The sequence below is a fragment of the Prionailurus viverrinus genome, chromosome E3 (genome assembly GCF_022837055.1).
Source record: "Prionailurus viverrinus isolate Anna chromosome E3, UM_Priviv_1.0, whole genome shotgun sequence".
Lineage (NCBI taxonomy): Eukaryota > Metazoa > Chordata > Mammalia > Carnivora > Felidae > Prionailurus > Prionailurus viverrinus.
In genome coordinates this window covers 3,302,413-3,316,116 of record NC_062576.1, presented here as the reverse complement: position 1 = coordinate 3,316,116, position 13,704 = coordinate 3,302,413, and the positions used below count along the sequence as shown (strand labels likewise).

General features: G+C 44.1%; 1 protein-coding gene across 2 annotated transcripts in view; it reads right to left on the bottom strand.

Moving 5' to 3' along the window:
• The window catches only part of SDK1 (sidekick cell adhesion molecule 1), a 597,942-nt gene that overhangs the window by 509,000 nt on the left and 75,238 nt on the right, over nt 1-13,704 (bottom strand). For both annotated transcript variants that reach the window (XM_047838939.1, XM_047838940.1), the window contains exons 3-4: nt 9,406-9,512; nt 6,807-6,954 (exon numbers count right to left, since the gene is read on the bottom strand). In XM_047838939.1, the coding sequence (XP_047694895.1) occupies nt 6,807-6,954; nt 9,406-9,512 (255 nt within the window). The remainder of the gene's footprint in view (nt 1-6,806; nt 6,955-9,405; nt 9,513-13,704) is intronic.

Sequence of the window (13,704 nt, the reverse complement as noted above, 5' to 3'; positions counted from 1 at the left end):
ATAGTAACAGGACGGTTCATTCGGCTGCTGCGAGGATCTCCTTAATTATTACGTGGTTACGTGGAAAACACTTAAAATAGCGCCCAGCACTCAAAAATGTTAATAATTGTTGTTACTATCACCTTGAGAATGAATGCTGAAAGAAGCAAGACACAAAAGATTGCATATTCTATGGTCGCATTTGACAAGAAATTCTAGAATAGAAAAACGATCCTGTGGCAATAAAAATTAGATCCGTGGGCAGGGCTGGGGGGCACAGGACTACTCAGTGTCCCAGGAACGTGACCGGGAAGTGCCTGGCATCTGTCACATATTTGTTAAATTCATCAACCTGTGTGCTGGCAATCTGTGCCTCGCGCTCTACGTCACTCTCCCCGCACTACGTCACGGCGAAAGTGTCCCGTTTATTAACCTGTTTCCACGTGAGACCACAGCTCACCGATGGCAGGCCCTTCCTGGCAGCTAGTACAGTGCCAGCGTGAAATTAGCACTCGATAAGCATGTGCTGGAGGAGTGAAAGGAGACGGCGGGAGAGGCAGAGCCGGCACTGCCCTTCCTTCAGTGAGCATCGCTTGAACGTGAGCGCCAGAAAGGACCTCAGTGGTCATCGAGCACACCTTCCTCATTCTGACCTGAGAAAATGGAAGCAAACCAGAGTAAGTTATCTGCCCAAGGTCAGAATTAATGGTGGAAGCAGGTCTGGAGCCCACATCTTCTGGTCTTTTTCACTAACACCAAATTTGGCTCAATTCACACGTATAGACATACTCTATAAACATTCACAGAATGCTCATAAAATATAACATTTTTAAAGGCATATTATTCTGAAAGCCCCGTTAACTATAAAAATATTTTTACAACCAGATGTACTTCATTCAAGCATTAAGTTGGGACTTGCACCGCAAGCGCTAATTTAAACAAATCTTTCTTGACGCGATTGAAATGAAATGGTAATAAGTTAATGGACATTCAAGTGTGTGAGCACGGACAATTATGAGGCAGGCTGTTTCCCCATCGCCCGGGATGCCGTTTACTGCCCGTACTTCTAAATTCAGATCACTGCTGCCAAGGCATCCCGTCCCGCGAAACTGACCGGAGGTTGAAATATTGAACCTGTGAGCTTCGCATTCCCTGCAAAACACTTGCGAGCACGCCGTGTTTCCGCATTCCCGTCAGGTAGGGTACAACACGCAATCCGAGCACGAGGGCCCGCAATTAGGCAGAAGAATGGCACCACACAGAACAAGTTTCTGCGTCCTAATCTGATAACTGCCGACGTAAATCACCTCCTGGAGGTAAGAGAAATCCTGCACGACATCGGCATTCACATTTCGCGTTGTGAGAAATAAAAGGAAACAAAGGACGTATATCAAAACCCAAATAACACAGGACAATTTTATTATCAAATTAGACTGTATTTATAAGACAAGGCTATACTCATCTTTGACATGCAGAGATACCAAACTAACTGTGTGGATTCAGTCAATCAGAAAAATAAACATGCATTTTTTTTTTTTTGCAGCTTCTCAGATAAATAAAACCTGTAATTGCCTCTTCAAAATTCTGAGTATAACTTACTCTCAATTCTTTCAAAGTATTTTTGCCTTTCGAAGATATGTTTATACCCCTTCATCAATAACATTTTGCTCAAGGTTTGCTATGCTCCCCCCCGCCCCCCCCTTTCGGTGAGGAAGTTTGCAGATATCACATGACTTTCCTTCACACTTCCTCATTCACCCAGACATTCCAGCAGCGTGTATCTGCGGGGTCAGACCCAGTTCTCAGAACAAGGAGGGCTTAGCCAGCCAGCACCCAGGGGAGGCTGACACTGTTGGAGGAGACGGTCGACACATGCCACACGGGGTCGTGACTCTCACCAGCTCACGGCTGAAGGTGAGACGCGAGAACGCTGCTGGCTGCCGGCCCGTGCCGTGTCAGGGGGCACTGGCACTGAACCCGGGTGCGCCAGTCATGAGACTTCGCCTTTTCTTCTTTGTCCCACCCCCCACTTGCGAGTGCCCTCTTGCTTCTGCAGCTCCACTGCCCCTCTGCTGTGTTACCTGACACGGTCACAAGCTCCAGCATAGGACCTCACATCCTCGGGAAGCCATTCAGGTGCCGACTCACTCCCTGCTCCTGGGCAACATCCCGGTGCCACCCCGTCCCCTCCCTCTCCTGGCTTGGCTCTGATACTCCAATGCACGGTCTTTTAGCTCAGCCAGAGTCATCCTCTGTGACCTGCGGCCACAAGCATTTCAGAGATACGAGGGAACCCTCTGGGTTTCGCTCACTGGCTTGTGTGTGTCACACAGAGCTGCAGAGAGCTTTAAATGTCACGAACGCAGAGCCTCTGCTTCTTTGCTGACCTTGAGTCTGATACATCCAACCATCTCATGAGTGCATCCTCCTGACCATCTACTGTGCGCCTCAAACGCGTACAAAACAAATTTCAGACGCCATCACCAACCTCCCCCCAACATACACAAAACTTGTTTTGCCCCCAATCATCTCTCCAGTTCAGGAAACGGTAACTCCATCCCATCGGCTGCTCGGGCCAGAAGTCTTAGATTTTCCATGGCGTCCCTCCTCCTCCCAGACCTCACATCCAATCCGGCATAGATCCTATCGATTCTATGTTCAGAAGAGACTAGCATCTGACACTTACCACACCACTCAATCTGAGCCACCTCAACCATTGCAGCAAACCCCTAACAGGCCTCCTGGTCTCTGATTCTGCTGCCCCAGAGCTGCCCTATTCTGAACATAATAGCTGCCCTGTTCTGAACATAATTCCTAACAGAAGGGTCACAAGGAAGAGTGCATGGCTGCTCCGCTCAGATCCTCAGAGCAAACGCCAAGGTCCTCACTCTGGCTAAGACAACTGTTTCTAGGACTCAGGCTCAGCCACTTCCAAAACCTCACCTCCAGCCCTCTCCCTGAGCCCACCCGGGCCACGCCTCCAACGCACCGGCCATTCTGCTCCCTCACCTGCTCCTCTCCCTGATTTACTCCCAGGCCTCCTCCCTGACTCCTTCCGGTCTCTGCTCAAAGGTCTCCGGTTATTATCAGAGAAGGCTTCTCTGAACGCACATCTACAACAGCAACCCACCGGAACCCCTCTCCCCACTGCACGCCCGGCTTTATTTTCTCCTCTCTGTAATCACCAGCTGGCCTATCACGTCTCCTTCCACTTGGAGACGGGCTCCCTGAGGACAGGGCGTTTCTTTGGTTTCCTGCGGCACAGCCGGTGCCTGGAACGGTGCCTGGCAGGTAGTATGCCCTCAGGACGTATTCGGTGAATGAATCGGGAGAAAAAGCCCAAACTTCCATCAGAACTGTGTGAGTTTTTCATTTGGCCTCATTCTCCTGTGAATGGGAAGCAGCTCACATCCACCTCCGGGACACTCACTTCACTTCAGCTCCTTTTCCGGGATGTGATGAAGTTTTGCCGCTCCTTTTGCTACTCGACGGAAGCCTCCTCACTCAACAAGTATGTGGTGCAGGAGCAGAGAGGCTGCTGGTGACAGGGTGCTGGGCTCAGCACACGGCAGCGGCCCTCCGTCTCCCGCTGCCCCTCACCCAGTGCTACACAGACCTCATTTCCACCCCATCCCCCGCTAGGCCTCGGAATGTTGTAAAGCCCGTGCCTTAATTGGAAAACCATGTTTGCCTTCTCTTTTGTCAAAAATTTCTGAAGTTAGCGACTTACAGCCCCAACACAAGGGAATACATATAAATAACACCCTCACAGGCACGCTCAGGGCTACGTGGGCACGACGGTTTGTGTGGGCCTGTGGCTCACGCCGACCTATAGTGTTTCACACCGAAGGCTGACGTTCTAAAAGGGAGAAATAGGAACAAAAGTAGCATATGCAAAAAATACATCAAAGACACAAAGAGGGTTTGGCAAGACAAAGTGAAAAGAAGGATCAGCCTGATGCAGACACGCCTGGCGCGGAAGCCAGAGGGCCACCGGTCAGCTGTGTGCCCTTGGGAGGGCCATCGAGCATCCCGTCTGCAGTCCTAGAGCTCCAAGCACAGCTGACGGCAATGGTGAGGATCAGGGAAGATGGTTTCGAGGAGGTATCCAATAATTAACGGCCGCTGTTAAAACTGTTACTAGGCCATCCAACAAACTTTTCAAGTCAGGAATTATCATCAGAATTGTTGTTTCCCTTAAAAGCGAAAAAAATTAAACTGTAAGCCGAAAGCTCACATTTTGAAGATCCCGCGGTAATGTTAACAATAAGGGGGTGGGGTTGACGAGACCAGGCTCCTCCTCCCTGTGGCCAAGGACCACCTTCCCCTCCCCCTCCCCAAACCCATGTGGTGGAACGGACCACAGATAATCAGGTTACAGGAGGTACAGAAGCTTGACCTGTTTCAACATGAGTGAAACGCTTTGAGCCAAACATTTGTTTTTAAATGACACCTTTGGTGGCGCAGAACAGATCTAACGCCATCTGACTTTTGTCTGCCAACCATCCAGACAGGGGCCCTGCAGAAATGCCCTTCCAACTGCCATGCAAAGCCGAACTTTCTATCTCCGAATGATGTATAAACTCGCAGAGAAAACCACACACATGCTGATTTATGATGTCCTGCACAGCAGGTACTTAATAAATACGGGGGTGATGATGAGGTGGAAAATATGAAACTTGAAGGGCCTTACAAATGTGTAAATATCCCTAATCAGCCTCATCTCATCTCATCTCCTAAAAAAGGGATCACCGGCATATTATTCTACTGACATTGGAGATTCATCAATAGCTTCGCAGACCATTTGTTTGATGTGACACCAAGTTAAAACCTACTTAGCATCTTTACATCATTAGCTCACCAGGAATTCAAGAGTCTTTGGCAAGAATCTGCAAGTAAAACAAGAAAAGCTTATCAAGTTAAGACTTGTTATTTCACTCTACCTCCTTTCATACTTCTCGAATAAATGCCGACACCTAGACCACAAGTCAAAAACGAATTGCCAGACGGCGACCACCGTGGGCCGTGCCCCCATGGACATGAAGGGAAGCTCCAGGGTTGGAGAAGCTTAATTTGATCCCCTCATCCTCCCTCACACCTCCTCTTCCCCAGCATTCTTCCCAAACTGGCCCAGCCATGCTGGGCTCAATGCTAGAACTCCCCAGAATATTTTGCCGGAGTCCATCTCAGCTGCCTTGTGGTCAACCTAACAGGTTTCTAAAAGAATGAAAAATTGATCCCCGTTCTTCGTTTCACCGACCTGAAGAGGCATTTGCTATCAATGGAAGCAATATAAAGTTGGACACACAAGCAACTCTTCCCAAAATAAGGAAAAAGGAAAGCAGGTTCCCATTTTCTAAGGTAATTAGAATTTTTACTAACATTTTTTTTCATTTAAAAAAATTTGTTTAATGTTCATTTATTTTTGAGAGAGAGACAGACAGATACAGAGCTTGAGTGGGTAAGGGGGAGAGAGAAAGGGAGAACAGAATCCAAAGCAGGCTCCCAACTGTCAGCACAGAGACGGATGAGGGGCTTGAACTCAGGAACTGTGACATCAAGACCTGAGCTAAGATCAAGAGTCTGATGCTTAACTGACTGACCACTCAGATGCCCCATTAGCATTTTTAAATGTTGTGTTTATACACTTCAACAGTCTTCCTGTTTCCAATAACAAGAGTAAGAAACATTTGTTAAATGGGATTCAGAATGGCCTAAGGTCAAGCAGGTTCAGATGCCCGGCTGGGAGAGCATGACAGCTGGACTAGAGAAGGGATCCCGTGGATGGGCAGGCAGGAGAGAAAGCAAGTCTACACCCCACAGTGACTTTCAGAGTTACATTTAAAACCTACTCAGCAAACTGTGTATTTTATATATATATATATATATATATATATATATATATATATATATATATATATACATACACATACATACATACATATATATATACACACACACACATATACATATATATCCTTTTTGGAAAGAACAGAATAAAAAAAAGCATTTTCTTCTCATGAATCTTTGTATGAGTGCAACCATCTGATGGTGTAAGTACTTGACTTTTAGCCCAAGCTTATAGCATTTCAGGATTCTTTCAGAAATGCTCATCCCTGCAGTGTTTATATTTGGTATACTAACTTTAAATTGTATTGGAAAATGCCCACTTATGAAATACATATGAAATGTTCTCTTTTAATCACTTAAAGCTCTAAATGAAGAAAATCTGTTTGGCATTAGATAAATACCTTGAATGCGGAATAGGCAGGAACACCTTGAAATAATGCTTAACTAATCACAAAGCAGTATTCTGCAATAGATGCCGAACCACTAATTAGACGAAGGGAAATAAAACTGTCACGGCAGGATAAAAGGATAAAGAGAAATAAGCAGTAATTACTGTTTTATCGTCAGAGAAAGTGGTATCGAACATGGTTCAGTAAAAAGAGGGAAAAAACCCCCACAGCTCTCTAAGTAAATACCGGCACTCATTAAATTAGCACTCAGAGCTAAACAACTCAGGGACGACAATATCTTAAAAAGCGCATCCAGAAAGGGAAAAACGGACCACAACGACCAAGTAAGGATGCTTTACTCAGGGCGGGCGGCACTCTGCAGACTAACTTCACGGATGACAATTTCCTCAAACTGCCAAAACATTTCCCCACCAGGTCCTCAAAGAGCCACTCACCACGACCTGGGGAAGGACTACGAGGCCACATCACTCTTCTCAGGGCTTAATCGATACAGTGAACTTCATTAAATGATACATAAATGGTGCCAACAAGCGCGAAGAGTTGTATTTTAAAGTTGGAGCAACTTACATTCTGCTGCTGGGAACGATCTTGTGCCCTTCTCTAAACCACGTCACCTGCGGTCTGGGGCAGCTGCTGATGGGCAGGAAGTCGAGAACTGCTGCGTGTCCTTGAGAAACCGTTTTCCTCTGGTCCGTATCCATGAAATTTCCCATATCTGCAGAGAAAAATCAGACCCTTTGAGTTCTAGAAAACTACTTGGTGTGTGTGTGTGTGTTGGGGGGGCGGTGGAGGGTCCAAGATGGAAATAACTATGTATTACAGCAAAGTCACCACCGGTGCTTTAATTAAACTATAAGACAAGAAGAGACTGAGCAGCAGTGCTGACGAGGGCAGATCTGGTGGGGAAGTGAAGCGGGAGGCAAAGCCACGCGCCTCCAAGGTGCCCACGAAATGCATTCATCAGCAGAACTTCGTGGTCTCTGTCGCTGCAACAACGCGATGAAATGTTTGCAACTGATTTGAATTCTGGAATAAACTATGGAGAAGCATCCTACCGCCACAGAGACCTTAGAGTCTCCCTTAGCTATCCGCCAACTCCCCAGTTTCTCAAGCTAGTTCCACCCAGGCAACCACCACTGCCCGGTTCACTTTCTCCTTCTTTCCGTTGCTGGGGTGACTGTCTCCCTAACAGATCTTTTGGAAGAGAGATTTTTTTTTTCAACCACAAACTTGTTTTTACAGGGTTCTCCAAACCCCAATACTGTTGACTTAATTAGGGACAGGTAGGCTCTGTTGCAGCCTCTTGTGCTACTGCTTAACATTTTTAAGAAATGGGGTCACAGGAAAAAACGAAGTCATTAGAATGTGGGCAGAGGACACCAATTTTTAAATTAGTAACATTTGAAACTTTTGAAAAATGTCTATGTTAGGATTAGAGAGATACATGTGTATACACACAGATTTGACTTATATGCTTTTTGTCTCAATGTATTTAATTTGGCATAGTCCATAGCAAATCTATATTATCAATGGAATTTTTATTCAGAGGAAATTATTTCCTATGTAATAAACAGCATTTAATATTCTAGGAGATGAAACAGATGAGGTGAACAGTCACAGTTATTTTTTTTTTTTTAATTTTTTTTTTTCAACGTTTATTTATTTTTGGGACAGAGAGAGACAGAGCATGAGCAGGGGAGGGGCAGAGAGAGAGGGAGACACAGAATCGGAAACAGGCTCCAGGCTATGAGACATCAGCCCAGAGCCTGACGCGGGGCTCGAACTCACGGACCGCGAGATCGTGACCTGGCTGAAGTCGGACGCTTAACCGACTGCGCCACCCAGGTGCCCCCACAGTTATTTTTAAAGTGAAGCTCGTTAACAAAAAGGAAGAGAAAAGAAAGAAAAAAATCTAAGAGCCAAAGATAAATTTCTAGAAACAAGGATATAAATAATTAACGAAGAAAAAGTCCAAAATTTAATTTTATTCAATAGAATTTAATACATTACCATAAATTCCAAGCTGTTAACTTATTCAAATATGTTTGGGGTATTGAACTGAAATTCATATTTATTAATTATGTTTTCAATTATTCAATTGAATACAAGTTCCAAATTATCCTGCAGTAAGATTTAGCTGAGTGACTTCACCACAATTCAGAAAAGTTAAGCCTTCCTAGTAATTAAAAACATAACTAAACGTGTAGAGACAGAATAGACGAGTAACTAGAAATTGTTTTCTTTGATACAGTGACACTGAAAACTATAGGCCTTACCTGTGGTCAAAATAACAAAGAGAAAATAGTGTCTTTTTTGGTTGGCACAGCCCAGTTTAGGAACTCTCGAGTTCTCTCAAATCCATTATAACGTATTAATACGTAATTTAAAGTAGCATAACAATTTCTGCTTTCTTTTAAATGAAGAGACATTTCGGTAGTAAATTCAAAATGTAATAAAGCTGACAGGCCGTTTTAGAAGGACTCTACCTTGCCAGGTTTTGGACTAGAAAAGTATTAAGTGCTTTGTGCAGACCAGCTTGTCTCTCCAATTCCTGCTAAGGACGTGCAAACTCCCTGCATTCTGGGATCTCCCCTTCAGTTACTTTCAGAAGCCGCATTCTCTAAAATGAGTCCTGCCCACAGAGAATGCATCAGGTCCCCAACAGTAATACCTAGACAGTAATACCGTCTAGGACATTACTATCCGTGTACTTTTTATCGTGGAGCTAAAGGATTTCTAAACAAATTGCTGGAAAGAACTAATTATGAACTGAAGAAATTTTATCTAATTGGGTTTAATTTTTTATTTGAAAAACATTTGAATCTGAACATAACAATGATAATAAAAGCCATGAGCAGCTAATTCATAAAAGAGAAGGCATCCTTTTCATTTTTTATGTCTTTTTGTCCTCCACAGTGCCTGACAGAGCCCCTGACGGGTGAATTTTACACAAGTGCTATTTGCCTCATTAGCCCCATCACCATCACTGGGCCAGCTACACTGGCTACCTGTCTCCCAACAAATTTTAGCAATGACCCTATCCCAAAGAGAATCTAAGACACAGTCTCAATTCCCACAACAGGTAACGGTGATTTTGATCGGCATTCCCCACAGACACTCTGTTTCTGTGATTCATCACTTGGGGACTTTTCCAATGCACACATACATGCAACTTGAACTTCTGATCTTCTCTGCAAGAGAGCTCCCATCCTGTTTCGCACCACACAGCGGTAAAACCCAGCGTCAAGCCTCTGTAAGGACGGGATGATGTACCTGCCAAACACCAAAAAGAAGTATTAATGGTTCTGTGTCTAGAGCAGTTCTGGAACCACATGTTGCAAGTGTTCAACAAGCATTTTTGGTGAACCGTCTATGCAATCCTTCCGTGGCCAACACGCTTACCCCAAATGCAAATTACTTGTGACATTACATAATCGATGTCTGTCTCCCCAGCTAGGCGGTCAGTGGCACAAGCAACCAGCCTCTAGACCTGCCTGGTTCATGACTGTGCCCTGGCACCCAGCACGATGCCATGCATGGAGTACTTATCACGCACAACTAGCTGAACACATAACAAATGTGAAACAGCTGAAGGTCATTACATGTAAACGAGACCTTTCAACAAAAAGTGTTATAATTCTGTCAGAATTTCTAAAAGTTATTTCTAGAACTGGAAACCATCTTTATATAATGTGTTGTGTCACTCTATGTAAAAATTCAAGCAACACTTTCAGGATGAGACACGGGTGTCATCGAGGCAGAGAGCAGGGACACTCAGTGTTGCAGACCACCCCCCCCAACATAATTCACACACTTCCTTTGCCCACTTCCCCACACACAGTCTGACATTAACTTTAAAAACATTTTGGATAAGTGAAAGGTGGTTTCACTTGTATTTTCCATTGTCGTGGCTGTAAGCAATCGTCATCCTTCAAATCAAAGTCTTTCTAAAAACTTCAGTAACATTTCATAGTAGAAAAAAAATGTACTTAGAAGATACAGTTTCCATAAAAGCCCTGCTTTAGGTTTATGGTTAGTTTTATAACTGAGGATGTTTTGAAATCCATAAGCAAGTAAGATTTATAACCAAGGATCACTTGAAGTGAGTTTTACAGCTCTGGAGCCCCAACCTTTCACAATACCTGAGAGAGTACACTAACTGGTTTCTAGGCCATGATCACAAACAAACCAAGAATGAGGCTGAGTCCTGGCTACTTCGTACACATGGGAAGGTGCGTACTACAAAAAAGAAAACAGAGAGCTAAAACCCAGTCTTAAAGGTAGCCTATCTTCCGAAAAAGAGAAAACTGAGTGATGCTATCCTTCATTACAGAGAGGTTCCGTACATAATTATCATCAATTTAAAACTATTTCTCCTAACAAAGGATAACCAGAAACTTTTAAAACTCAGGTACAAAGCACCACGTATGGTAGGCTTTCTTGGCTCAGTTCCTAAGCATAGCTTGAAATCACTTATATTCAACTGATTGCTCAACTTTTTATTCAAGTATGTCCAATTAGTCAACCTGAAAAAGGAACTTAAAGGCCTAATTTTTAAGTGAATAAAACACTTGGACAATATAGGTAATTCAGCACTAAGCAAATATTAATCAAAGTATGTTTTCCCTCTGATAACCATCTTGACAGTCCCATGACAAGATTAATAAAATCTTTTATGAAAAAATATCGCTGAGTTTTAATCTTCAAAATTTTATTCTATTCTGAGGAATGGCTCATCTCAAACACAAAATTAATTAGTGTGGATAATCAGAGTAAGATCAAACTGAACACAAAGAGTCAACGCCATTTATTTAAATGACAAGTCAAGACTGGAAGGATGAGCAGCTTTGATGGTTACATAACTGTGATTATAATAAGGAGGGGTTTTGAGATTAAGTTGACACAAAGCCAACATGGGTGTTTTGAAATGAAATAACACGAGTCACAGGAGCACGTGTTTGAAAAAAACCACACGCACAGTGTCACCTCTGCAACATGTCCGCGATTATATAATTGTTATCCATTCCTTTTTCTCTCTCTTGCGGGGTCCTAAATAGATTTTAAATTCTTATGAATTTCTACAGTAATCGTATGTACTAATGCATGAAAATAGCAGTGTTTTCAAACCACAGGGAGGAGCAGATACAAAATTGAGTATTAGGCATATGCTGTTCCGTACCAACTCTTTAGTCTCATGTCTCACCAGGGAAAAAATATACAAAAAGTTGCAAAGTACTCCACCTATTACAGGAATTCCTACACAAATTATGTTCACCTAACAGATGGGAATATTCACTGCAAGCCCATTGTTTATAAACACACATTTTTAAGCAGAGAAAGTTTCCTGGCTCTTTAGAAGAAAGTATGATAAAATCTTAGCACCATATGCCACCAAAATATAGAAAATGCCTGCTCCTATTTCAAATAAACACAGCAGGGAATGTTTGTATTCACTGGATAAAGGCAGAGTCTCTACTAGACTAACAGAACATTTTCCAGGGCCAGTTCGTTATCAGGAAGAGCAAATTAAAGAAAATCAAGCACAAAATCACAACAAAACCAAGGGTTTAAACGTCCATTTCTGCTCAAGTAGGAGAATACCTCAGTTCTGAGCTGCCTCTCAGGATGGGCCACATGAACCACCTCAGGGTTTCTCTAACAAGCAACCTGAGCTCCAGTTCGGCCCGTAAACAATGGCCTGACTAGCCCTGCCTGGAGTGAATGTGTGACCTGGTTTGGGCTGCTTAGGATCTAGAGCACTGTCCTGTGTTCGGAGAATTTTCCACTCCGTGGGTCTCAGTGGAGGCAGACCCCTGAACACACGTACTCTGGGTCTTTAGACCTGAGGCTGAGAAGTGGGGCTAACGGAGAAGCGGTCGGATGGCATCGGTGCCGGGGCTCAGCAGAGCCCGGGACCAGGGGCACAGCGTGGTGTCCAGTGCCAGTCGGGGCAGAGGCTCCAACAACGGCATCCCGGGCCCAGTGGGACCAGCGGCAGGAGCCCCGGGGGGAACGGCTCCCGGGCCGATTTGGCTATGAAGGCTCCTTCAGTCTGCCGGTGGTTCAGGGACCAACCCGGCGTCCAGGCAACAACTTCCTTTTCCATTTCCGTCGGAGAGAGTTTGCCCCTGTGGCTCGTCCTAGAACCCCCCAAGGCCTACCCTCCAGAGCACAGCCAAAATAACCGCGGCTGGAAAATCTTTTCACGTTACCAGGCACTCACCGTGGCCAGAGAAAAGCCTAAATAATGCCTCTTGGAATCCTCTCTTTTAGAACTCATGGCTTCCTGGCAAACCACTAAGAACCATTAGGTGATAAACAATCCCCCCAAAACTGGGACAGATAAACCTGTTCTGAGTTTTCCTGAATGTGCAGCGCTAAAAGCTTAGAAAGTGTCTGACAAAATGCTGCCTGGCTGTAGACTGGCTACTTACTGTTGAGCGGTTCTTCCAACAACAACGAGCTACTCTAAGGACACAGGTCTAACAGTCCCACCGTGGTTCAGAATAGCGAAGGCACATCCGCACTTCTCCCCCTGAAGTCAGGTGACATAATTCACAAAACAGAACTCTCATGCCCATTAAAACTAGATCTAAGGCACAGGGCGCTGGCATAGCTCAGTCAGTTAAGCATTGGACTTTGGTTCAGGTCATGATCTCACAGTTTGCGAGTTTGAGCCTCACACCAGGCTCTGTGCCGTCGGATTCTGTGTCTCCCTCTCTCTCTGCCCTGCCCCTGCTCGCACTCTTTCTCTCTCTCAAAAATAAACAAACATTAAAAAAAGAAAAAAAAAACTAGATATGAGGCTCTTTTCTTTGAATGGGGGTGTATATTCATTTCAGGGCACTTCAGATAAGACTATCCCCCACAATTTAATTTTTTTATGCTGGTATAAAAATATCTATTTTGCATGAAAATAAACAACCAAGTTCTATAATAAACTTTCCTATCTTGGCCCAAAGCCCAATCTTATTCAAAGTGGGAAAAAAAGGTTATGAAAAAAAAAAACAAAAACCGTAAGCCACTTATACCTTTCTTGGGATTACTTTCATTCTCCTTTTGTGAGAGGAGATGATAAATAATTAGACTTTCAATTCTATTTTTTATAAATTTCCTATGTGACATTAAAAAATAATAATCACAAGTGGAATGAGTCTATAGCTGGCTTCTTTCACAAGCAAAATACTGAAATGAAAACCCCAGACTGAAATACGTTAAGGAGATCTTAGGACCCAGAGCTGTAAACAGCATGGGCCTATAAGGGATTCTACTTCTCGGAGCCAAACTGTGTAAGACTCGTTCATTTGAGCCAAAATATAACTGTGATTATTGTGAGCTGGGCAGTTCAAAGAGGACAGGACCAGTGGAGAATTAAGCAGCAGAAAAGAGTGACTATAAACCAAGTCGGGAAAACTGAAACCAGACAGCTGGGGGCACCACGCCCTTGCGCAAAGACACGGGTGGG